We start from the raw sequence: 27305 nt of genomic DNA, 5'->3' as shown, positions 1-27305 counted from the left end.
CTGCAGCACTTCCCTTAGATTCTTTACTCTGCTAGAGTCTCTGGTGGCTACACTCCATTGAAGAAAGACTCTTGCAGTAATAACAAAATGTAGACACAAAGGGAATTGTCCAGTGTGTTAAATAGTAAAAACTTATTTTTTCATAGCTAAAGATGCAGTGTCATAAAATTATTTTGAATAATATTGCTACAGAAGTCTTGCAGATAATTATGAGAGAACCAGACCACAGAAAATGATCAGTTCAGTTTTAGAATTTGAGCTGCAGTTAAAGAACAAATAACTGCAGCCAGATTATAAAGGTTCAGATCCTTGGGCAAGTGACTTAATTTTTCTTTCTTTATTTTTTTCTTTTAATTTTTTTTAATTAAGTATTTTATTTTATTTTTCTTTACAGGGACAGAGAGAGTCAGAGGGATAGATAGGGATAGACAGACAGGAATGGAGAGATGAGAAGCATCAATCATCAGTTTCTCGTTGCGCCTTGCGACTTCTTAGTTGTTCATTGATTGCTTTCTCACATGTGCCTTGACCGTGGGCCTTCAGCAGACCGAGTAACCCCCTGCTGGAGCCAGTGACCTTGGGTCTAAGCTGGTGAGCTCTTTGCTCAAGCCAGATGAGCCCGCACTCAAGCTGGTGACCTCGGGGTCTCGAACCTGAGTCCTTCCGCATCCCAGTCCGATGCTCTGCTCTATCCACTGCGCCACCACCTGGTCAGGCAATCATTAGTTTTTCATTGCAACACCTTAGTTTTTCATTGTTCATTGATTGCTTTCTCATATATGCCTGGACCCCGGGCCTTCAGTAGACCGAGTAACCCCTTGCTTGAGCCAAGGACCTTGGGTCTGAGCTGGTGAGCATTTTTTATTTTGCTCAAGCTGGCAGCCTTGGGGTCTCGAACCTGGGTCCTCAGCATCCCAGTCCAACGCTCTATCCACTGCACCACCACCTGGTCAGGCTATTTTTTTTTTTTTAAAGAAAGAAAGAGAGGGAGACGGAGAGAGATAAGCATCAACTTGTAGTTGCAGCACTTTAGTTTTCATTGATTGCTTTTCCTGTGTGCCTTTATGGGGGTGGGGCCTCCAGCTGAGCCACTGATCCCTTGCTCAAGCCAGCGACCTTGGGCTCAAGCCAGCAACCATGATCCCACACATAAGCCGGTGATCCTTGCTCAAGCTAGAGGGGCTATGTTCAAGCCCATGAGCCCATGTTCAGCTCAGCGACATCGGGGTTTCCAACCTGGGACCTCAGCGTCCCAGGATGAAGCTCTATCCAGTGCACAACCACCAGTCAGGCCTTAATTTCTGATGATCATTTTTCTCCTGTAAAACTTGAAATACTATTAGTTAACCCATAGACCTGTTATAGAGATTAAGTGAGAATTTCTGACAAGTACTTATTGAATGTGTATTGATAGTGTTGGTATTAATGAATTCAAATGGTTTTTTACTGGCGTTTTTAAATGTATATGGAATGGAATGTACAGCGTAGGGCAAATAGTCAATAATACTATTGTAGTAAGTGTATATGGTAACCGGTGGGTACTGGAAATGTCAGGGGGATCACTTTGCAAAGTACATGATTCTGTAACCACTGTACTGTATGCATGAAACTAATAATACTGAATGTAATTGAAAAAGAAAATATAAGTGAAAAAAAACTTTAAAGGCTACATATATTGTTTCAAATTTAGAGACTGCTTTCAAATTTAGAGACTGTTTTTGATGAAGTAGAACCTAGCCTTGTGAAGAAGTCAGCTTGATTCACTGTTTCCTTGAAGAGCAAAGACTAGTGTTTCTTTTTCTTGGTCATGCTTTTGCTCGTGACTGGCAAAACTTCATCATTTTGAATGAGCTTGCATTTAAACATGAGGCTCTGAAACGTTGTGGAGGTTAGGAGTTCAAAGGAGATGCAAATCTTGTTCAAAAAGTAAGAAGACTTTTAGAACTTGAAGGATTTCATTGTTGTTGCATTTGCCTATAAAGCTCAAAACTAGGTCTTGTCTCACCTCCCCACCCCCAGTCAGCCCACGCCCTCCTTTCATCCCCAAATAAAACTTTTTAGGTAAAAGTTTTGTAAAGGTTGTTTCTGTATTTTTAAAAACTGGGTTCTAAGAAAACATGTTTCTAATGTAGCTCACTTTGCATTTCCACAGTTTTAGGAAGTCATTGATATAATGTTTGGGCTCTTAAAATGAGAATAATGAATAATTTTTCAGACATGGGAATTTTTTTAAGTATTAGATGATTTTAAAACAGTAGATTGGATTTTCATAAAAGCAGAAAAGAATTGGGGTCTTTCTAATAATTTTAAAGGGATGACTAGTTTTTTGTGGTTTTTTTTTTTTTTTTTTTTTGTATTTTTCTGAAGCTAGAAACGGGGAGAGACAGACAGACTCCCGCTTGCGCCCGACTGGGATCCACCTGGCACGCCCACCAGGGGCTACGCTCTGCCACGGACCAGAGCCACTCTAGCGCCTGGGGCAGAGGCCAAGGAGCCATCCCCAGCGCCCGGGCCATCTTTGCTCCAATGGAGCCTTGGCTGTGGGAGGGGAAGAGAGAGACAGAGAGGAAGGGAGGGGGTGGAGAAGCAAATGGGCGCTTCTCCTATGTGCCCTGGCCGGGAATCAAACCCGGGTCCCCCGCACGCCAGGCCAATGCTCTACCGCTGAGCCAACCAGCCAGTGCCATGACTAGTTCTTTTTACATTCAAGTAACTTAGCTTAAATTTATGACTTGCCTTTTGTATACAGTTTTTTAAAAAAAGTCATTTTGGAGCCTCTGATGAGATAATTACAATTACAGGTGTAGTGAAGCAAATATTTGATGTCAGTGTGGAAAGCCAGGGGACCCCAACAGTGCTCACCCGCTCTGTCCCTATCTGTCTACCAGGGCGCTGTTTCCTGGCTGAAGAAATTCTGCTTTTGATTTCTGGAGCCCCTTGAGTGGACAGACTGGTTATTAATTGGTTTTCTCATTCTCAAGAGTCTACATCTATGCCAGAAATCTGTGTGTGAGACTCACTAAGAAGTTCAGCAAGTGAAACATTTCCAATTGGTTGACAGCTTCTTAGAAATTATTTTAGGCCTTGTAATAAGTTTTCTATACATGTTCTTTTTATTTGTTTTTTCAGCTGTTCTGATTATGAAGTTTAGTTAATTTTGATGCTAGACTTACTTTCTCTTGAGTAGTATGTTTGATAACCTAATCACCATTACACTCGACCAGTTGTACGAGGTATGATACGGTTGAAGGATAGCTGCCCTGGAGATTAGTTGCCTTATAGACTGACAATTTATTCCTAGGGCATGATTTCCAGTGGAAAATATATACAAACCTTTATACTGACAGTAACATTTGACTTTTTTTTTTTTAAGGATACTTATCTTTATTTCAGACCCTCTGGCCTCTCTTTTCATTGCACACTCCTCTTATAAAGCAATTTTCCCAGAGTTTTTAAGATGCCATTTAATGATAGCTTTTTACCTTAATGTTAGTCGACTAACGACATTTTCTCAGATTTCTTTTGTGAGTTTTGTCACTTCTACTTAAAGTTAAGTATTCCCTTCCCTGTCCTCATCTATTTTTGTAAGTGCCACCTTCTCTACAAAGTTTTCTTTTTCAAGGTAAGGAGGACTGCTAGGTTTTTCCTGTGCTCTTACAAACCCTCTGCACATCTGTTAGTTCTGAACTACCCCCTTCTCCCTAAAACTGAACTTTTGAGGGAGATCTGTTCTCTGTGCCTTTTGTTTTTGTATCCTAGGCCCTCAAAACATGGTGACTTCCTCAGAGTAAGAATACAAAATGTTTTTGCTTGGATGTGGGTACATTATGAAAAGTTATACGGGCACAGGCATATTTAGTAAATTCAGTGCAAAATGTTTTAATTGTTTGAGTGCTCCATTTTGTAATAGATGTGATACAGTGGAGAGAGGTTTTTTTGTGTAATCTCAGAGAGATAATTTAGGCTGTTGTTTTGTTTGACTATAGCTGACTCTTCTGTTTTTTTTCAGCATACAAGACAGTATCGGGAGTCAATGGTCCACTAGTGATTTTAGATCAAGTTAAGGTAATCCACCACCATCATTGTTTAACCATTTATGAAGTAAAAATGTGGCATTAAGTACCGTTTAAATATACTTCAAATTTTATGTTATGATTTAAGCAATTTCTTGGTTTGGATGTCAATGCCATATAGGAGACAGAGTTTTACAGATCAGAAATCAGAAGACTGGATCCAGTGCTGGGTCTACAATGGATTCTGTTTTTGCAAAATTAAAAAAAAATGTCACTCTTACCTCACAGGTCTGTTAGGGGAAAAAACAGCAAAAATATTTATGGGTATGTTTTATAACCTGTAGAATATTAGATGATGGTATCTTATGGCTATTTTCATAGACTGACATGTATTATAATTACTTGTCGTGTTTTTTTTCTCTATTAAAATTTTAAGGTCTATGAGTGAATAAAACAATGTTACTTTTATGTTTGAGGGCATGGCACTGGTATTGAAGTATTGAATAAATAACGACAGTATCTCAACAGTAGCTAAAATCCTAAAGCAAGGTATAATTTTTACTTTTTCAGTTTGTGGTTTCTTCAGATACATGCTATTGTTATAGCCACACATACATAAGAATTATAAACACATTAGTGTTACCTTAGAGAAGAATATTGTCTGTAATTGAGTGTCCTGGGCAAAGTCATCTGCCTGAGTTCTGTGATCAAATATCTCCAGAGAAAATGATTTCTGTTGTATGCTCTCCAGAATGGTAACTATCCATGGACTGCAGATTGGGGGAGGGGGGGTGTATAGGTACTGGTCTGCTGAGAAAAGTAATGGTGGAAATGTGTTGGCATATGAACTCTGGAAGTAGCAAATAAATTGAAAAACATGTCTTAAAAGAAAGGGCAGAGTGTATTGTCTCTTCAGCTTTATCACTAAGGTAATATTTTTGTGTATAACAAGCTACCTGTACAAATTAATCTCAAGATTAAGCATAGCAGTTGACCTCCTGGCCACAGTTTCGTAATAGTCTGCATTTGAGTCAACGTCTCAGTGTACAGCATCGAGTTATATAGGTTTCGGCAGATGCGCACTACTGTTTTATGAAAGAATGGAGCCTACACCTTTTATTTTTGAGGAAAATATAGAAAGTTTTATTTGTTTCTTTACCTTTTCTCTTTTTTTCTATATTCTTTAATAGCTAAAATCTTGGGCTCATTTTAAAAATGTGAAATTTTTATATTAGTAAATATATGATTGAAAATTTTAATAATATATGTTTCAATTATGTTAAGTGCTGAGCTCAGTGCAGAAAACATAATGGTGAACAGTGGGCATGGCCCCACCACCAGTGAGCCTAGTGCACTGGAGAAGCAGCTATGATTCAAATACATAAATGTCTAATTAGTCAGTGCTATCAAGGGTAAGTGCAGGTTGCCATGAGAGCCAGTAATGGAAGGACTTAGAAAACATCTTTGAGGAAGTAATTTTAAGAGAACTAGAAGAAGTTTCATGGAGTGTTTAGGTTATAGCTCTAGCTGAGTAAAAGCTGGTAAGTTTTACCTAGTTCTGAAAATGACTTTATATCACCAGATTTAGAGTGATATTTTTTGTTTTCAGTTCTTGGCTTTTGTTTTTACTTAAAGCATACACATAGGATCAGGGAACAGATAATCTTACACAAATTGTATCAGAGTAGAAGAAAATGAATCTCATCTCAATGAAGTTAGCACATCTTTGATTCCCAAACCAAAGGAATGTATGAGAAAAGAAAAATACAGCTATTCTCACTTATAAACACAGATTCCAAAATTCTTAATAAGCTATACTCATGTATTGGATATTAGCAAAATAACTATGCAAACAAACAGTTATTACAAAGTAGTGTTTATCTCAGTAATACAAAGATACTTGATATTAGAAAATAGTGTATATACCAGTGTGATTCAGCTTGTTCGTGGATTAAACTGGAGAAAGCTTATGCTCTTCTCAATAAATACAGAAAAAGCATCTGATAAAATTACTCATTAAAAAAAAGTCTCTTGGAAGTAAGAACTGGAACAAAGGATACCCACCGCAACCTACAGCAAACAGCACATTTAAGGAGAGACTGGAGAAACCTACCATTTAAGTCGGGAACCAAGTGAGGGTGCCTGTTGTCCCACCACTGTCCATCTTTGTGTTTGGAACCTAACTAGTGCTATGGGAAACAAATTAGGGAATGCAGCAATTAGAAAGAAAAAGGCACAGACAATCATCATTTTTTGGTGACATGATTAACCAAGCAGAAAACCTCAGTCATTCATTGGACAGGCTATTGGAAATAACATGTAAAGCAGAGTTTCTGGATATGAGCATCAGTGTACAAAAGTCAGTAGGGTTCTGTATGCCACGTTAATTAGAATAATTAGTACCTATTTAATATAACTGTAAACTTTGTTGAAAGGCATAAAAGAAAACTTAAAATAAGCATAAATTCCATGTTCATAAATGACAGAAGAGTAAAGATGTTGATTCTCCCAGGTAACAAAGTCTGTTAGAGAGAGAGTGATTAGGAGTAAGGGTTTGGTGCCAGAGCAAGTCATCAGTGGGCTAGAATTGAGAACTCTCCCACACGGGGAGAACTGCACTTGGTAAATGGTGAAGCTACATTACAAGTCGGGGAGACATTTTGTGCTGCTCAGTAAATCTTATTAGGACAGTTGTCTTCCAGTATGAAAAAGAATAAAAATGAGAAAAATAAAATTGCATACCAAAAATGACTCCTGAACATGTATTAAACCTATTTTAGAAGACAGTACAGAAGACCATTTTAATGACTTAAGATTAGAAGGTTTTTTTCAACAGTATACAAAAGGTACAGACTGGGAACAGATATGTACGAAAGGATTATCCAGAATCTATAAAATTAGGTATTACAAATAAATAAGAAAAAGCAGATGCAGTTGAACAGTGAGGAAAAGATACTACTAATAAGGCAGTCATAGGAAATGAAGTTTGAATTGTCAGTAAACATGAGAAGATGCTCAATGTTAATAGACTCAGAAAAATGCCAATTGCAAAGATGCTATTTTTTCAATTTATAAAGTGGCAAAAATTAATGTTCAGTAATTTTATAAGCTGGCAGAGATGTAAGAAAAATGCTTTGTATACTGCTAGGGAGATTATAAAATTAATACAGTTCCTTTGCAGAGGAATTTGGCAGAAAATGGGCATAACAAGTAGCCCAGTACTAGGAAACCAAGCACCTTAGGGAAACTCAGTCACACTTGAATGAGGACACTTGAGACAATTTCGTGGCAGTTTGTTTAAAACTGTAAATTTGGAACAACCTTAAGCTCCGTTGGTAGAACAACTGAATAAAATGTGTCATTGATTCTATTTTCACTACATCTGTTTTCATATTAATTCTGAGATGCCCCTTTATTCACATTAGCATTTCCAAAATCAAGTTACAGTCCATGGTCCGTCATAGTTTAATTGGCAGTGTTTTCCTTCACATCATACAAAATAGTGATCCATCTCTCAATAGATTATGTTCATAAAATAAGGTAAATATTACTATGACAGATTCAAACCACAAGGTCAAATGAAAAAAAAGTTGCAGGATGCCCTATATAAATAAAACCACACTATATTTTTGGAAACGTATTTAAAATAGAATGAATGAAAGGAATACCTACCTGGTTAGAATTAGATTGAGGGGGAACATTAATATTACTTTATTATAATAGTCATTTTTATTATTTAGTTGCATTTTTCCTCCTGACCCCAAAGCATGCAGCTGATTACACACATAGCCCAAATTACACACACAGCAAACATCAGTTCTGATTTGGGGGGGGGGGGGGGATGTGCTTATTTGTAAGTTTTGTAGCTTTCTGTATTCTCAGAACTTTAAAATATACACAGAAGGAAAATTTTAATTGCTGTGTTTTCATGGATTTAGGACCCTTCTCTCTGTACCTTATTCTGGATTGCCAGTGTATGTACCAGTGATTAGCGTTTTATGGACTTAAACTAACTTGAAGATGGTATAGACTCTCAGGTATACTTTTGTGTTGTGGAGCTGGGGGGATTGCACATGGATACATGGTATGATTTGAGATAGAGCATATGGAAAATTGTGGGGAGCTTTTAACCCTAACCCTGTGGTTCGTTATTGATCCTTGGTCTTTTTCTATTTAGTTTCCCAGATATGCTGAGATCGTTCACTTGACATTACCAGATGGCACGAAGAGAAGTGGGCAAGTTTTAGAAGTTAGTGGTTCCAAAGCAGTGGTTCAGGTAAGCATCACTTTCAAAACCTGGCCAGTTGAATTTTTTCCTAATCACAAAAACGTAAAAAACACATCTTGTTTTTTCTGGTCATCACTGAATTAGTGTATCTTTAGAGGTTGCTTACTTGCTATAGGGGGAAAATTATTTTTGCGTGTTTTCTTGCCAAATGTCAGCCACTTATATTCATTCTAGGTCAATAGCTCCAGTGATAAAATAGCTTTTTTTTCCATGGATAAAATGATACAGATCATCACATAGAAGGAGAGAGATGAAAAGCAGAATTCACAGCTTATGGAATGAAGCCAAAATGAGATCTGAATCTGTTTCTTTAAATTGTCTACTATAATTCCAAGTTCTTAATGTTACCTCTTATGGAAAATGCTGTTTTTCTCAAATAATGTACTCTCCTAATAAGTAATCCAGAGCAAGTGTCAGCAGGGGCCAGATAGGAAACTTTTTAGGTTTTATGGAGCCACCTAAGGTTTTTGATGCATATTTTTATTCTTTCTTTCTTTTTTAAAAATTAAAGAATTATTTAAATATGTAAAAAACAGGCCTTGGCTGGGTTGCTCAGTTGGTTGGAGCATGGTCCTGATAGGCCAAGGTTGTAGGTTCAGTTACAAGTCAGGGCACATACAGGAAGGTATGAATGCATGAATAAGTGGAACAACAAATCAATCTCCCTCCCTCCCTCCCTCCCTCCCTCCCTCCCTCCCTCCCTCCCTCCCTCCCTCCTTCCCTCCCTCCCTCTCTCTCTTCCTTTCTCTAAAATCAATGAATAAATATTTTAAGAAATTATTTAAATGTAAAAAAACATTTTTAGCTTGCTAGTAGGATTTGATGTCCTACAGGTATGAACCTTGTCAAGAGGTTGTGTTCGTGGTATTAAAAATAGTGTACATTTGTGTATTTGACTTTATAAAGGCTAGTTATTTAATGGAAAAGTTTAAATACTTATAACTTTAAGATTTTTTCCCCTCCCGACTACTTCTCTTTCTCGGTAGGTATTTGAAGGGACCTCAGGTATAGATGCCAAGAAGACATCCTGTGAGTTTACTGGGGATATTCTCCGGACACCAGTGTCTGAGGACATGCTTGGTAAGTTGATATTATTCACTCTGAGCAGAGAGCTGTTTCTTTTTCAACGTATTCCCATAGAGTGGGTCTTTTAAAAAATCATGATTATTTGTGTCATTAGCCACTCTACTGTCTTACTGCTTTGCAGGCCGGGTATTTAATGGGTCAGGAAAGCCAATCGACAGAGGCCCTGTTGTGATGGCCGAAGATTTCCTTGACATCATGGGTAAGGACTGTAAATGAGTTTCCGTGTGTTGAGGAAAATGGCCTGTATTTATCAAGCTTATATCTTTACCAAATCAAGTGTTATTGTTGTGATATTTTAAGCTGATAACCAGTATGCTTCATAATTATTTTATTTATTATTTAATAAATTTATTTTTCCTGGAGATAATCTTAAAATTTTATATAAAATATCTTAAGATATTTCTAGAGTATATCTGCAATATAAATAGTAAAGCCATGGCTTTGAAATTAAGATTGCTCTGTTGTTTGCTATACCTTTATTTTATTAGGAACTTGACTTCTGCTAGCATATATTTTGTGAGTCTATACAAGACTAGTGGAAAAAATTATATAACAGTTTCAGATTTCAGAAATAACTGATATTTTAAGGAAGAGAAATGCTTTGTGTGGTTTTAGTCTTCAGACGTACTAAACTTTTTCTTTTTGGAAATGCATCAGGCCAGCCAATCAACCCTCAGTGTCGGATCTACCCAGAGGAGATGATTCAGACCGGCATCTCAGCCATAGACGGCATGAACAGTATTGCCAGGGGACAGAAGATCCCCATCTTCTCTGCTGCTGGCTTACCACACAACGAGGTGACGATTGGGATCTGCTGGGCATGAAATTTAGCAAGAAGGAACTTCTAAATGCTTCCCATTAGTGAGAAACCAAAGGGTTTCCAACCTTAAGCCACAGTGTCACTGTTTATGTAATCTAGTTACATTGAGTCTTTATCCACTTGTGCCATCTGTCTTCTTGCTTACTCTCAGGAGTTTTCGCCAAACACAGAGTAGTTTTGTTGGGTAAGGTACTTTAAAACATCCCAATTTCATTTATAATTACAACCTCAAAAACTTCAAGATTGAAGTTTTTTGTTGTAGAAATGTTATTTCCGACTTCAACTTGATGCTTTGGTGGTGCTCCTCAGATTGCTGCTCAGATCTGTCGCCAGGCTGGCTTGGTGAAGAAGTCCAAAGACGTAGTGGACTACAGTGAGGAAAATTTTGCAATTGTGTTTGCTGCTATGGGTGTAAGTATAATTATTTTATGGTTTATTATGAAAGATAAAATTAATTGCTTATATTATTAGAACACTGTAGGAATTGCACGTGTATCATTGAATTTATCTCTAGGTAGAGAAGTTGCAACTTGGCATTTTGAGCAAACTAAGGATTCAGATTTGGCATTTGACTATGAAATGTAAGAATAATTCAATGTGCCCAAAGCAGGCTATATCAACTCTTGGCATTAGTGAAAATTTTTTAAGTACTTGAAATTTTAAAAGAAGGAACAATGCAAATCTATAGCTTGGTCTTCGTCAGAAATGCAGATTGAGAATTTTTCTTCTCCCAGCACTGATGAAGTCATTGATATTTAGGTCAACATGGAAACTGCTCGGTTCTTCAAATCTGACTTTGAAGAAAATGGCTCCATGGACAATGTCTGCCTCTTTTTGAACTTGGCTAATGACCCTACGTGAGTAAAGAGCTATTTTGTTCTATTCATCCTGCCTCAGGTCAGTAAATGTTACCTGAGAGTAGGGAGGACAAATGCTACTGTGAAAGTAACATGGGTTTAAGAATGAGGTAACTGGATTAGAATTCCAGCTCTCCATCTTGGTGGTTATTCAGCTTTGGGTAAACCACTGAGCTCTGTGGCTCAGAATGTGAGAAACGGTACTTGTCTCGCAAGTTCGTTGTGCATATTAAGTGAGCTGACACATATTACCTAGCATGCAATCTGTACCAAATAAGTGATCTTTTCCTCCTACTTGGGAATCTGGCCCCAATTCTTCCTTCGCTTTCTCTTTCTTTTGAGAACTATATAGTTTTGAGAAATTATTTATAAAATAATTTAATTTTGTAGAAGTAATTCCTATTACAGAAATACATAAAATAACTCTGCCTTAAGAACTTTTAAAGTAGTAATTGCTTTACCCTCCTCAATTTATTTAAAACTTTTAGAGGGAGACTGTACTATTATTTCCAGAAGTTCATTTTCTTGTCTTTGGACTTTTTGTTTGAGTAACTTAAGACTCCATGTTCCGTTTCAGTATTGAACGGATTATCACTCCTCGCTTGGCTCTAACCACAGCTGAGTTTCTGGCCTATCAGTGTGAGAAGCATGTGTTGGTTATCCTAACAGACATGAGTTCTTATGCTGAAGCACTTCGAGAGGTAACTTTTTGCTTAATTATGGTGGCTTAATTTTCAGGGTTATCTTGTTCCTTTGCAAGTTTTCATTTTTCTTTAGTCACGTGTTTTAAAAACTTTGTTGCTCATGTATTAACAGAATACCTTAATCAGAAAGGAAAATCCACCTTATTTAGGAACAATATTAAGATTCTAAAGTTATCACCCAGAAGTTGAGGGTGTTCTAATGCAAGTTACTGAAATTTTGAGTAAGTTACTCTTTTAAGTATGTGAAAAGGAAAAAAAAGACTTCTGAAGAGATGAGCTATAGAAATATCTAGCTTCTAAAATTTCCTGGGACCCACACCGCCCTTCCTGTGCTACGTGGAGGGCTTCCTCCACCCTGCATCTGTTACAGACGAAGACTTTTCTAACATACAATGAAAATGAGTTATTAGCAAAGTGAAATCAATATATAATTTACAATCCCAGAGTTTTTAAATTAGATTCATCAGATATAAAATTATTCTGTTAAATTGCCATTAACATTTCCTAAATGCTTTACTTGTCTTCTATATTTCCTCATTGCACATTAATAAAAGCTGATCTGTAGACACACTTTGAGTGGCACTGCTATATCACACTTCTGGAGGCGCCAGAATATTGCTTGAACTTGGCATTAAGGCTTTTGGGTTTTTAGTGGTTGTGAGTTAACTGGTACACCTGTATTCTGCAATGCATGTCTCTAAGAACATTTGTTACTGTTCTTGTTTTGCACAATGAATGGACTCCTGGCTCTGTGGTTATGAGAAATTATTTATCTGACCTTTGGTTCTAACTGTAAATTGACATTAACAACACTACCTCCCTCATTGGGTTGTTGTGAAGATTAAATAATGAACGTAGAAGACATCAAATAACTCCTGGTATAGATATTCTTCCCTTTTGACCTTTTCAAGGTTAGCTTATGTAAACATGGCAGTTTCCTTGGTAGGAAATAAATCTTGTGAACTAAGAAATTTTCTTTGTTTTAGAATTATCTTCCTTTGATTTATAAAATCACAAGCACATTTTCTTCTAGCAGGCTATTTGAAGATTTGAGTTATGGCAGCATGATGTTAGCAAAAAGACTTCTGGTCCCTAATTGTCAACATTTTGTTGCAGAATACTTTGAACTTACGTTACTAGATTTTTCTAAATGATCTCTTAGAGACTATTTAGAATGAGACTATTCCAGCTTTGTAATTTGGCATGTTCTAACACAGCTTTACTTTCCACACTCTGGTGTATGATACTCTCCTCCTCGGCTCGCTCTCAGGTTTCAGCAGCCCGGGAAGAGGTTCCTGGTCGCCGAGGTTTCCCAGGTTACATGTACACAGATTTAGCCACAATATATGAACGCGCTGGTCGAGTAGAAGGTAGAAATGGCTCCATTACTCAAATCCCTATTCTCACCATGCCTAATGATGGTAAGTTTTTGGTCTTTGAATTATAGCAGACCTAATCCTTATAAGGATTTTGATTCTGAGAAGAATGTAACTTTTTGAGTTGAAGTTCTTGTGAGAGTTTATTCTCCCAAGAGTTTGCATTAATTAGTGATTTGTACCTAAATAAAATTTTTAATTTGAAAACTGCTCATAATTATCATTATCCTTTTGTGGAAGAAAAGAAACCAATTTTCTTTATAATTTGAATTTAAATTTTTCATTTACTAGGTACTATTGAGTGCCTGCTGTTCATAGGACACTGGTCTAGGTATAAGGAATTAAAAAATTATGGTCTCTACCTAGTGTAAGTTGTTCAATCCAATGATACTTTCTTATGTGTGTGCACAAATAATTTAAGGTAGCTTAAGTGTCAAATGTAAAGCACAAATAGTAAATATCACAAGACTTGAGAGGCAGAATGATCACCAGAGAGCCTGGTTAACAGTGACCTTCCTTCACTGTGTGTGTGAACCCCCAGGGCAGCAACTGTCTGCCTGTGTGTTCTGGGTGCTCCTGGAGCAGTGGCTGTCAGCCTTTTAGTCCTGACCTTAGTTTTTAAGAAGCACTTTTACAAGATATTTCCAGAAACAGCAGTAACTCACTATAATTGAAGACTGTTCTAAGTGCTTTATATATATTGACCTATTTGTTCCTAATAGCAACTTTGAGATGGGTTCTCTAATCCGAGTTACAGGAAGATGAAGTGAACTGTCAAAGTTAGAAGGGATAGCTCTAGAACCCAGGCATCTGCCCTGTTAGATGGCTTGGTTGGTTAAAGATTCATCCCAGTGTTCAGAGGTAGCTGGTTCTTGGTTGGTTAGAGATTCATCCCAGTGTTCAGAGGTAGCTGGTTCTTGGTTGGTTAGAGATTCATCCCAGTGTTCAGAGGTTGCTGGTTCGATCCCCAGTCAGGGCACATACAGGAACAGCTTGATATCCCCCTCCCCACTTCCTCTCTAAAATCAATAAAAAATTTAAAAAAGAACCCAGGCAATCTGAATTCATAATTCACACTAACTGGCACACTAGGCTGCCTCTGTCCTGAAAATTATTTTTTCCACAAAAGTAGCTACAAAATTACTTTATGCAATTTAGCAGACTTGGAATGTCTTGATTTGTGTGATTTTTAGTGCTACCTGAATGGTGTTGCTTAACTTGTCTAGCATCTCTCTGTTGTCTATGTGGAAATAGCTTATGAGCTAGGAATATTCTCAGTATACCTCTTGTTGGCAGTGTACATCTCTGCAAGGGAACTTTGTGTTTAAAATGGAATATTTTTAATATTTTGGGGAGAGATCACATAACTAGGAGAAGAGTACTTTTTATGAACGTAGCTAATTTACTTCATGTGCCCACACATATCTGACTACAGTGCAACCACATAAACTGTTCAACATGGAAACCTCTAGCCACATTTGGCTGTTGAAATTCTAAAGTTAATAAAAATTAGGTAAATTTGAAATACTGTGAAGTTTTAGTTACCTAGCCACGTATTTTTGTTGCTCAGTAGCCACATTTGGCTAGTGGCTACCATGTTTACAACAGATAGAGCACTTTTCCATCATCACAGAGAATAATTTTACACAGCATGGTTTTAGGTGATGCTGGAGGTGATACAGACTGACATCCTGTGGGCTTGTCTCTGAGATGGACACTAACTAACGTCAGATGTCTTCCTCTGGTAGATATCACTCACCCCATCCCTGACCTGACGGGCTACATCACCGAGGGGCAGATCTACGTGGACAGACAGCTGCACAACAGACAGGTACTGGGCACTGGGGCAGTGCGTAAAGCTTGCAGATCTGCCCTGCAGTGACTCTTCAGTGACTTGGACTTTGCTCTTAGGAATAAATACTTTAGAAAATATCAACTTAAATTGATTTCAGCATGTCTGTGAACTTGTCATTTCTACATAGGGCAGGTCCTCGAATAATGTCATTTTGTTACAATGTTGTTGAGATGCCATAGAAACTTCACTCTTGTTTATATCATTTAGCCCATGATAAAACTGGTTTCTTTTTATGTAATTTGGCTTAATGTCACAGAACTGATCAGTGACATTTAGGACTTACTGCAAAATCCTGCTGTGGATAAGAGGACTAGAATTAAGAATTAAATTTCCACTTTATCATCCCTTAAAATGAATTCTGTTGTCTTAACTTTTTTGGGTATTCTATTCAATAATGGTATAATCTCCCAATCTTGTTATTAATACAAAAACAGACTTTTTTTCTCTTTGGGTTTTTTTTTTTTTAATTGATTTTAATTTGTTGTGTTTACATAGTTACAAGTGTTTCCTCGAATATATCTCCTTCCTTCCCTCCACCCCTGTGTTCTCCTTGATACCCCCTTTGCCACTTCCCCCCACTGCCTTGCCCACTTCCCTCCCTGATTTACTATCCTGCCCTCTATCTCTCTGTGTTATGTGTATACTAGAAAGCCCAGCAGTCATGTGAAATGACCGCTGTTTTAGATATTATAAATTGTAATTAAAATGATTTGTGCAAAGGTGTCTGCTAATTCAAACTGAATTACCCAGGGTAGGCGGCGAGGACGCCCCTTTGCTTACTGCCCCATGGGGTTTCCCCCTTATACTTGCTTAATTGCATAAAGTAGAGTGCAATGAAGGAAACCACTGGCGGTACATTTCTTAAGAGCCACCGCTAGCTCAATAAATAAAGGTGATTTAAATAATAAAATGTTAATTCACATGTCAAAGATCTCTGTACACAACATTTCTTGTGTAGATCTTTCCATCATTTTTAAGCTCGCCTTGCAGAGGACCATCAATTATTTTTAATTTTACGTTCGTTCTTTCACGAACTCTTGAACAGGCAACGTAAAGTTGACCATGTCCAAATGCAGGCTCAGGTTAAAAAAATGCCAACACACTCACCTTTCCCCTGACACGCTCAATTTGCGTTCAGCCTTAAATTGTTTCAAAATCAGATGATTGCCAATGCAAACAAATGTTCACCTTCCCCCTGACCCACTCAATTTGCGTTCAGCCGTGGCAACTTCACCCCATTGGCTAGTACAGTTACGCAAGCAACCAATAAGCTATCAGCGACAAACAGACACTTAAGCCGCATATAATAAAGATACTTTCACTAATGTCTTTCCTTTCTTTGATCCCCTCCTCTCATCACCTTTCCCTCTGGCCGCTTTCCCTTTAAACTCTTTAACCTCTTCTCTGCCTCTGTTCCATTCCTCAGTTCACAATGTTCATTGGATTCTTCATATGAGTGAGGTCATGATATTTTTCTTTCTCTGCCTGGCTTATATCACTTAGCATAGTAGACTCTAGGTCCATCCATGTTGTCACAAAGGGTAAGGTTTCCTTCTTCCTCACAGCTGTGTAGTATTTCATTGTATATATGTACCATTGATTTTTAACCCACTCGTCCACTGACGGACACTTGGGCTGTTTCCAGATCTTCACTATTGTGAACAATGCTGCCATAAACATGGGGGTGCATTTCTCCTTTTGAATCAGTGATTTTTATTCTTAGAATATATTCCTAGAAGTGGTATAGCTGGGTCAAAAAGCAGTTCGATTTTTAATTTTTTGAGGAATCTCCATACTGTTTTCCACAATGGCTGCACCAGTCTGCATTCCCACCAGCAGTGCAGGAGGGTTCCCTTTTCTCCACATCCTCGCCAGCACTTATTCTGTGTTGTTTTGTTGATGAGCGCCATTCTGACTGGTGTGAGGTGGTACCTTATGTGGTTTTCTTTTTTTTTTTTTTCATTTTTCTGAAGCTGGAAACAGGGAGAGACAGTCAGACAGACTCCCACATGCGCCCGACCGGGATCCACCCGGCACGCCCACCAGGGGGCGACGCTCTGCCCACCAGGGGGCGATGCTCTGCCCATCCTGGGCGTCGCCATGTTGCGACCCTCCTGGGTGTCGCCATATTGCGACCAGAGCCACTCTAGCGCCTGGGGCAGAGGCCACAGAGCCATCCCCAGCGCCCGGGCCATCTTTTGCTCCAATGGAGCCTTGGCTGCGGGAGGGGAAGAGAGAGACAGAGAGGAAGGCGCGGCGGAGGGGTGGAGAAGCAAATGGGCGCTTCTCCTATGTGCCCTGGCCGGGAATCGAACCCGGGTCCTCCGCACGCTAGGCCGACGCTCTACCGCTGAGCCAACCGGCCAGGGCCTCCTTATGTGGTTTTAATTTGCATTTCTCTAATGATTAGTGATATTGAGCATTTTTTTATATGCCTATTGGCCATCTGTATGTCCTCTTTGGAGAAGTGTCTATTCAGTTCTTTTGCCCAATGTTTGATTGGATTGTTTACTTTCCTGGTGTTCTGTTTTACAAGTTCTTTATAGATTTGGTTATTAACCCCTTATCGGATGTGTTGGCGAATATGTTCTCCCATTGTGTGGATTGTGTTTTTATTTTGTTCGTATTGCTTTAGCTGTGCAAAAAGGTTTTTAGTTTATAGTCCCATTTGTTCATCCTGTCCTTTATTTCACTTGCCCGTGGAGTTAAATCAGCAAATATATTGCTGCGAGAGCTGTCAGAGAGCTTATTGCCTGTTTTCTTCCAAGATGATCATGGTTTCATGACTTATATTCAAGTCTTTTATCCATTTTGAGTTTATTTTTGTGAATGGTATAAGTTGGAGGTCTAGTTTTATTTTTTTGCATGTATTTGTCCAATTTTCCCAGCATCATTTATTAAAGACACTGTCTTACTCCATTGTATGCTCTTTCCTCCTTTGTCAAATATCAATTGGCCATAAAGGTATAGCTTTATTTCTGGGTTCTCTGTTTTGTTACATTGATCTGTATGCCTGTTCTTATGCCAGTACCAAGCTGTTTTGAGTACAATGGCCTTGTAGTATAACTTGATATCTGGAAGTGTGATTCTCCTCGCTTTCTTTTTCTTTTTCAAGATTGCTGAGGCTATTCGTGTTCTTTTTTGGTTCCATATAAATTTTTGGAATATTTATTCTATATCTTTGAAGTATGACATTGGTATTTTAATAGAAATTGCATTGAATTTATATATTGCTTTAGGTAGTATAGACATTTTAATGATATTTATTCTATCCATGAACACAGTATATGCTTCCACTTGTTTGTATCTTCCTTGGTTACTTTTATCAATGTTTTATAATTTTCTGAGTACAAGTCTTTAACCTCCTTGGTTAAATTTACTCCTAGGTACTTTATTTTTTTTGTTGCAGTAGTGAAGGGGATTATTTCCTTAATTTCTCTTTCAGATAGTTCATTGTTGGTGTATATAAATGCCACTGATTTCTGAATATTAATTTTATATCCTGCCACCTTGCTGAATTCATTTATCAGGTCCAGTAGTTTTTTGACTGAGACTTTAGGCTTTCCTATGTACAGTATCAAGTCATCAGCAAATAATGATAGTTTTACTTCTTTTCCTATTTGAATACCTTTTATTTCTTCTTCTTGTCTGATTGCTGTGGCTAGGACTTCCAGAACTATGTTGAATAAGAGTGGTGAAAGGGGGCACCCCTGCCTTGTTCCTGTTCTTAAGGGGACTGTTTTAATTTTTGCCCATTGAGTATGATGTTGGCTGTGGGTTTGTCATAGATGGCCTTTATCATGTTAAGGTATGTTCCCAGTATTCCTACGTTGCTGAGAGTTTTGATTATAATTGGATGCTGGATTTTATCAAATGCTTTTTCTGCATCTATTGATGTTATGTGATTTTTCTCCTTCCTTTTGTTTATGTGATGAATCACATTGAGTGATTTGTGAATATTGTACCAGCCTTGCCTCCCCAAAATAAATCCCACTTGATTATGAAGTATGATTTTTTTCATGTATTGCTGGATCCGATTTGCTAATATTTTGTTGAGAATTTTAGCATCTTAAGTTCATCAGGGATATTGGTCTAGTTTTCTTTCTGTGCAGTGTCTTTGCCTGGTTTTGGATTGAGGATTATGTTCACCACATAAAAGGAGTTTGGAAGTTTTTTTCTCCTCTTGAATTTTTTGAAATAGCTTGAGAAGGATAGGAGTTAGTTCTTTTTTGAATATTTGGTAAAATTCACCTATGAAGCTATCAGGCTCAGGACTTTTGTTTTTTGGGAGTTTTTTGATAACTGTTTCAATCTCTTTTGTTGTAATTGGTCTGTTTAGGTTTTCTGATTCTTCCAGATTGCTTTTGAATGATAATATTTTTCAAGGAATTTATCCATTTCATCTAGGTTGTCCCATTTTGGGGCATACAGTTCTTTATAGTATTTTCTTACAGTCCTTTGAATTTCTGTTGTGTCAGTTACTTCACTCATTTTTAATTTTATTTGAGCCCTCTCTTTTTTCTTGGTGAGTCTGATTAAAAGTTCATTACTTTTGTTTACCTTTTCTAGTTCTTTTAGGTGCAGGGTTAAGTTGTTAATTTGAGCTTTTTCTTCTTAAGGTATGCCTGTAATGCTATGAACTTTCCTCTCAGGACTGCTTTTGCTGTGTTCCATAAATTTTGAGTTGTATGTTCATTATCACTTGTTTTGAGGAATTTTTTTTTTCTTCTTTGAAATCATTGTTAACCCATTCAGTATTTAATAGCATACTGTTTAGTTTCAAAGTGTTTGAATGTTTTTCAGTTTTTCTATAGTAGTTGATTTCTAGTTTCATGCCCTTGTGATCAGAGAAGGTGTTTGATATGATTTCAATTTTCTTAAATTTATTAAGACTTGTTTTGTGTCCTAACGTGGTCTATTCTAGAGAATGTACCATAAGCACTTGAAAAGAATATATATTCTGCTGCTTTGTGGTGAAGAGTTCTGAAGATACCTATTAAATCCAGTTGATCTAGTGTATCATTTAACGCCGCTATTTCTTTGTTAATTTTCTGTCTGGAGGTTCTATCCATTGATGTTAGTGGGATATTGAAATCCTCTACTATTATAATATTGCTATTGATCTCGCCCTTTTTGCCCATCAAAATCTGTTTCATATATTTAGGTACTCCTATATTAGGTGCATATATATTTATTGATATAATAGTTATATCTTCCTGTTGTAATGCTCCTTTTATCATTATGAAGTGACCTTCTTTATCTCTTACTATAGCTTTTAAGATTTATTTTGTCAGATATTAGTATTGCAATCCCAACTTTCTTTTCCTTTCTGTTTGCATGAAATATTTTTTTCCATCCTTTTACTCTCAATCTATGTGTGTCTTTTGTTCTGAGGTGTGTCTCTTGTAGACAGCATATATACGAGTCCTGTTTTCTTTATCCATGCAGCTACCCTATGTCTTTTGGTTGGAGCATTTATTCTTTTTACATTTAAGGTTATTATTGATATGTAGTTGTTTATTGTCATTTTATTCTTTAAATCTATAATCCTCTTTTTCTCGATTTATTTTTTCCTTTGCTTGTTTTACAGCAAGCACTTTAACATTTCCTGCAGTACTAGTTTGGTTGTAATGAATTCTTTGAGGTTTTTTTTTTGTATTGGAAGCTTTTTATTTCTCCTACAATTTTAAATGATAAACTTACTGGATATAGAAGTCTTGGTTGTAGGCTCTTGTTTTGCATTACTCTGAATATTTCTTGCCAATCCCTTCTGGCCTCAAGTGTTTCTGTTGAGAAGTCGGATGTCATCCTTATGGGAACTCCTCTATAGGTAATTGACTTCTTTTATCTTGATGCTTTTAGTTTTTTTCTTTATCTCTTAATTTTGGTATGATGTGTCTTGATGTAGGCCTCATTGGGTTTCTCTTTACCGGAACTCTGTGCTTCTTGAACTTGTGTGACTTTTTTCTTCATCAGTTTAGGGAAGTTTTCAGCTATGGTGTCTTCAACCAGGTTCTCCATCCCTTGTTTTCTCTTCTCCTTCAGGAACCCCTATGATGCAGATGTTATTTCTCTTTATATTGTCACAGAGGACTCATAGTTTCCTCAGACTTTTTGAGCCTCTTTTCTTTTTAGCTGGTCTGTTTCTGTGTTTTTATTTATCCTGATTCCACATATAAGTGAGATCATATGGTATGTATCTTTTTCTGTTTGACTTGTTTCACTTAGCGTAATGCCCATCCATGTGCTTGAAAATGACAAGATTTCATTCTTTTTTATGGCTGAATAATCAAAAACATTTTTTTTTTTTTTTTGTATTTTTTTTCTGAAGCTGGAAACGGGGAGAGACAGTCAGACAGACTCCCGCATGCGCCCGACCGGGATCCACCCGGCACGCCCACCAGGGGCGAAGCTCTGCCCACCAGGGGGCGATGCTCTGCCCCTCCGGGGCGTCGCTCTGCCGAGACCAGAGCCACTCTAGCGCCTGGGGCAGAGGCCAAGGAGCCATCCCCAGTGCCCGGGCCATCTTTGCTCCAATGGAGCCTTGGCTGCGGGAGGGGAAGAGAGAGACAGAGAGGAAGGAGGGGGGATGGGGGTGGAGAAGCAAATGGGCGCTTCTCCTATGTGCCCTGGCCGGGAATCAAACCCGGGTCCCCCGCACGCCAGGCCAACGCTCTACCGCTGAGCCAACCGGCCAGGGCCTCAAAAACATTTTTGATTGTTTTGTAATAGTTCAGCTTTTAGGTGAATTATTTTTAATCTTTTTATTTTATATGTGGTTTTGAGTCAGAGTTCAGAAGACCACTTAGGTTTAATATTATAGGCAGATACTGAATATTCCATTTTGCCATATAATTTTGTACTCTTGTATAGATTTCACTTTTTGGATTTGATTCTCGAAAGATTTTATACCATAAAGTGTTTCATACTAGGAAAACATGTTAAAATCCACATGGGAAACAAGTGTGGCAATTTGATGTAATGTAAGGGATAATAATGAGTTTTAGAATATTTCTTTATTACCAGTAAAACTTGAATTTTTTACTTAAATATAATATTTTCTCCCCTCATTCTACCCAAGATTTACCCGCCTATTAATGTGCTGCCCTCATTGTCACGGTTAATGAAGTCTGCTATTGGAGAAGGTATGACCAGGAAGGACCATGCTGATGTGTCTAACCAGCTGGTACGTATGTGTCAAGAGTGACATTTAAAGATGTAAATAGCTTTCTTAATCTATTCTTTCTGCTGTTTTGCACCTCTTGTCTTTCTCCTATGTCACTTTTCTTTCTCTGTCTATGTAGAATTATACAGGCTTCACATGAAATAGAAAAACATTTATTAGAACCAAGCAGTCTTTTTTTGTACAGATGGATGCTGATAATCAAAATTAAAAATCATGTACTCGAAACTCAGTTTAATGCTATGTTAGAGAGTTTCTAAATAAAAACCAAGCCATAAGACTGTTTTAAGTTTATATTAGTAACCTTAGTAATAATTATGAAGTATTTCTGAAAGGATACTCGAACACTTTTTGCTTGATATGTTAAGCAGTCCCTGGAACACTAAGGGATGCAGCTCTGTATCTTCTGTGAAGTCCTTGGCTTCCACAGTCGTATGAGACTGTACAGCAGGCACAACCTTAAAGTAGAAATGGTGCGCCTGATACACAAATATTTTTCTTGAATTGAACTTCAGGCTGAATTACTCTGATAGGAGTTCTGATTTTCTTTTTTTTTTGTTGTATTTTTTGTATTTTTCTGAAGCTGGAAACGGGGAGGCAGTCAGAGTCCCGCATGCACCTGACAGGGATCCACCCGGCACGCCCACCAGGAGGCGATGCTCTGCCCATTCGGGGCGTCACTCTGTTGTGACCAGAGCCATTCTAGCGCCTGAGGCAGAGGCCATGGAGCCATCCCCAGCACCCGGGCCATCTTTGCTCCAATGGAGCCTCAGCTGCGGGAGGGGAAGAGAGAGACAGAGAAGGAGAGGGGGAGTGGTAGAGAAGCAGATGGGCGCTTCTCCTGTGTGCCCTGGCCGGAATCGAACCCGGGACTTCCACATGCCAGGGCGACGCTCTACCACTGAGCCATCCGGCCAGGGCCAGGAGTTCTGATTTTCAAATGCTCAATACAGTGCAAGCTCATTAACACTTCAAGGAAGAGTATCTTTGTAGCAATGTCTGTTGGGTGCCTGAAGACTTCTTTTTGAGTGGGACTGCTTTGTAATAAATTTTTTTAATACTTTCATGGCTTTATTTATCTGAATTGTCTTTGTAAATAATGTGCAATTCCTTCTGTGGTCTCTTACGCAGATAGCTAAAGCAGTACACTTCTGTGGCCCAGATTACTGTTAATATTTATAAAGTCTTTGTTCACGTAATCCTTTCTTCTCTCCAGTATGCGTGCTATGCTATTGGAAAGGATGTGCAGGCCATGAAAGCCGTGGTTGGAGAAGAAGCCCTTACCTCGGATGATCTTCTGTACTTGGAATTTCTGCAGAAGTTTGAAAGGAACTTCATTGCTCAGGGTAAGGTGACTTTTCTTACAAACATAAATGGCCTCATGTGCAGTTTTGAAGGCCTCTTTCCCAATCTGAGCAAGTGTACCTGGTCTCTGTATGATTCCCTTCTGATTAGAGATGACCATTCAGCTCTGTCACATCTTTGCACTCAGCGCTTTGGTTCCTTCCCCGCTGCCTGCAACTCCACATCCAGTTACTTAGCTCCCACTTCTGTCTCCCTCCCTACACTTGCCTTCCACTGCGGGGTCTTATACTAGCCTCTCCATGGCCAGCTTCTCTGGCTTTGGGGGTGTGAGACCTTCTGATCCATTTGTTTTCATCAATTTTTTTGATTTATCTTCTTGCTCCTTAACTGTTTATGTTCCCAGAGGCTTAGTTGCCTGTTCTTTCTGTGCTGTCCCCTCCCAAGCATTGGCTTTCCCTGTGCTGTTGACTAAATCTCTGCGTATGCCCCTTACCCTCTTTCTGGAGCCCTGATCCCACATCTTCAGCTGGGACGCCACCATCCCTGAGGCCTAGCAGGGTCAGAACCAAAGTTTTTCTCCAGCTGACTACCTGCCTAGCGATTCCCTTTTTAGTTTCTGTCTCCCTCTGGCATGACCATTGTCCTGTGAGCTCAACTGTAGTCACTGGGCAAGCACTCTTCAGTTCCTGGGTGGTTTTGCAGCTACTGACTTCTGGCCACTGTCTGAGCTGGATGATACTGAGTCTTAGAGCATAGTCCACCTCTCTGGTTTCATCCTTCCTGGCCCTGAGTGCCTGCTTTCTCGCCAGTCTCCCTAACTACCTGGGTTTCATTGCAGAGTAGTGTTCATTTAGTGTCCCTGTACTCAGGTCCTTGGCAGTTTCGCCTCATGGTGTGTGCAGTGTTCCCATGTTGTTTAGTTTGGCTTCTCCCTGGCCACCTGCTAATGCTGCTCTTTCTGACCTCAGTGCTACTAGGAGCAGATATGTTTGTTTTGAAATAATGCATGAAGCTACAGACTTTGGATTTGTGCACTTGTCTATTTATGTGATAGATTTTTATTAATGTTAAAATCCCAAAAATATATAGAAGTATTGGTTTCTTTTTTTTTTAATGCAAACCATAATACCTTAAAAGGTAAAAATGAAATTCTTCTGGTAAAGAAAGAATCTGGAACTTCAGTCACTCTTATTCCTTAGTTAAGAAATGAGATTTCACCTGACCAGGTGGTGGCGCAGTGGATGGAGCGTTTGACTGGGATGCAGAGGACCCAGGTTCGAGACCCCGAGGTCGCCAGCTTGAGTGCGGGCTCATCTGGTTTGAGCAAAGCTCACCAGCTTGGACCCAGGGTCGCTGGCTCGAGCAAGGGGTTACTCGGTCTGCTGAAGGGCCACGGTCAAGGCACATATGAGAAAGCAATCAATGAACAACTAAAGTGCCACAATGAAAACTGATGATTGATGCTTCTCATCTCTCTCCGTACTTGTCTGTCCCTATCTATCCCTCTCTCTGACCCACTCTCTGTCTCTGTAAAAAAAAACCCAAAACAAACAAAAAAAAGAAATGAGATTTATTTGAACGATAAAGATGATTTCAGTTATTAAAAAAAAAATAAGTTGAAAACCACCGACTTTTTCAGGTGCTCAGCTGGCCTTTCTGGCTTTCTGACTATCTATATAGCCTGTGTCCAGTTTGTCTCTGTTATGGGACTCTTTCTTACCACTCTGGACACAGCTCTGGGTTTGGTTTCTAGGGCCCAAGGTATTTAGCCAGTTGTCAAAAAGGCTCCTCCCTTCTCTTCCTGCACACAGTTGGTTGGCCTGTTGTCTGTAGCCCGAGGGCCTCTCCTTTTCCTCTGATTGTGGTGGTGCTCACTGGCCTCATTCCCACATTCAGTCCCTGCTGTCTTGGAAGACCTCTCCGCTCTGTGACACCCTGTGCTCACAGTGCCGCTCATGTGACAGGTACTGCCTGAATAATGCTGTGTTGGCGCTAGTTTGCCTTTATTCATCCATCTCAATTTTTTTATAAGGTCCTTACGAAAACCGCACTGTCTATGAAACTTTGGACATTGGCTGGCAGCTGCTCCGAATTTTCCCCAAAGAAATGCTGAAGAGAATCCCTCAGAGCACCCTGACTGAGTTCTACCCTCGAGACTCCTCGAAACACTAGCCACCGCTTCATTGCCAGCTCGACGCTCCAGTGAAATCCTGGTTCTGTTTTCTCTTCTCCTTTGCACTCTGGTCCCCTCCTTTGTGTTGAGTTTACCGTGTTACCTGGTAATTAAAAACAAAGAATAGGTGATATATTATGCCAGTGTTGCAATGTTTTAAACTGCTAACAGGCTTTAAATATCCTCTGTTCAGAAAACCTGGATCTTCAGTGCTTTGTTTAAAGTAGCTGCAGGGATGGAGATGAAGTTTCTTCCTGATGTGTGTATTTGTACATAGTGCAGTAGTTGGTTGCCTAATAATGCCTCATTGTTTGGGTCTCCCAGACCTTCTTCTCCACCCCCTCAGGAGTATTTCTATCCGCAGTTACAGTGCTTTAGTCTCCAAATTGGGGGCAGGGGCAGGGCTGAAAGAGCCTGTGCTCAGAGGAGTCCAGAGGCTGTCTCCTGAGCATTCTGTTCGCTTGTTGCTGTGCCTGTCAGTTTGTTCTGCTACTCTAAGCAGATGGCTTTTACTGTCCACCTGCTCTGTCCTAGTTAACGAGTAGATTAGAAAAGGCGTTGCCTCTTCCTCGTTAGTACGAATGAGCTGGGACTCCTGTGTCTTCCCGCTCTCCCGCCTTCTCTCCCTCTGGGTAACAAAGTCCTGCAGCTTCTGCACAGCTGGTGCTGGTCTGATAGTGGTGAGGTGCTGTGTCTTGGTGATCCTTACTAGGTTTTCATGCAGAGGAATCATTCAAATAGTGGAATTGGTGCTTAGAAAGAATTGTGGGCACAATTTAGAAAGGAAAAACCTATACCCATTCTCCATTGGGACATGCCAACAGTGGTGGCTTTTCTAAAGTGTTTGCCAGGTGCTGAGGGTGGGCTGGGAGAGGAAAGCCCTCCTTGGTGTATTATAAACTGGTAGAGAGCAGCCTTGGGAAGACCCCGTTTGGTCCTGCCTTCTGACCCATCTCTGCCTCTTCAGAGTAATCTTGTGGTACCCAGTGATAGCAGTTCAAAGCTTCAGCCCTTTAGTTCCTGCTTCTTATGCTGCAAGTCCAGGCTGTCTGCTCTGCACTCCACATCTGTGTGTGTTCTCTGTGTTCTTGGTTAGTTGGGTGCAGTAGCAACTTCTCTGCATTCCATCCTTCAGGTCATGTAGAGTTCTCCACTTTCTTCTCTGAGGGGGTGGAGGTGTTGGGGGGAATCAGCATGGTAATAATTTAATGTAGAAAATGTGACATCTGGATATAAAATGGAAATAAATATTAAATTAAGTGGAAGTAACCTAAAGTGACTCTGTGTCTTCTAATCAGAAAAAGAGTAGCACAAACATATATATAAGGTCTACCGGAAAGTTCTGTCCGTTTTTGGAATAAAACAAAATACAAATTTTTCTTACCTTCAATAAACTTTATTAAATAATATAATTGCCATTATTATTAATGATTTCTTGCCAGCATGAGGGCAATTTGTATATCCCATTTTTGAAAAATGTTTAATTTTTTGATGGGAAAAATTGAACCAGTGCTTGTTTGATATCTTCTTCATTTTTGAATTTTTTGCCCTTCAAAAAATTTTGTAAGGACAAAAACAAGTGATAGTCGGAGGGTGCAAAGTCCGGGGAATATGGTGGATGCAACAGACATGCTTCTGTAGCATT

The 27305-nt window shown here is 39.0% G+C and overlaps 1 protein-coding gene across 1 annotated transcript in view; it reads left to right on the top strand.

The window, feature by feature from the left end:
* Nucleotides 1-26929, top strand: part of ATP6V1B2 (ATPase H+ transporting V1 subunit B2) — a 30107-nt gene extending 3178 nt beyond the window's left edge. The window contains exons 2-14 of the mRNA XM_066268122.1: nt 4010-4065; nt 8191-8289; nt 9288-9381; nt 9509-9586; nt 10045-10184; nt 10517-10618; nt 10967-11064; nt 11642-11765; nt 13039-13189; nt 14893-14975; nt 22081-22185; nt 23399-23528; nt 25520-26929. Of these exons, the coding sequence (XP_066124219.1) occupies nt 4010-4065; nt 8191-8289; nt 9288-9381; nt 9509-9586; nt 10045-10184; nt 10517-10618; nt 10967-11064; nt 11642-11765; nt 13039-13189; nt 14893-14975; nt 22081-22185; nt 23399-23528; nt 25520-25659 (1400 nt within the window). The 3' untranslated portion in view covers nt 25660-26929. The remainder of the gene's footprint in view (nt 1-4009; nt 4066-8190; nt 8290-9287; nt 9382-9508; nt 9587-10044; nt 10185-10516; nt 10619-10966; nt 11065-11641; nt 11766-13038; nt 13190-14892; nt 14976-22080; nt 22186-23398; nt 23529-25519) is intronic.
* Nucleotides 26930-27305: the final 376 nt, after the last annotated feature.

This window comes from Saccopteryx bilineata, chromosome 1, assembly GCF_036850765.1.
Source record: "Saccopteryx bilineata isolate mSacBil1 chromosome 1, mSacBil1_pri_phased_curated, whole genome shotgun sequence".
NCBI classification, from domain to species: domain Eukaryota; kingdom Metazoa; phylum Chordata; class Mammalia; order Chiroptera; family Emballonuridae; genus Saccopteryx; species Saccopteryx bilineata.
This window is presented reverse-complemented; position numbering and strand designations above follow the sequence as displayed.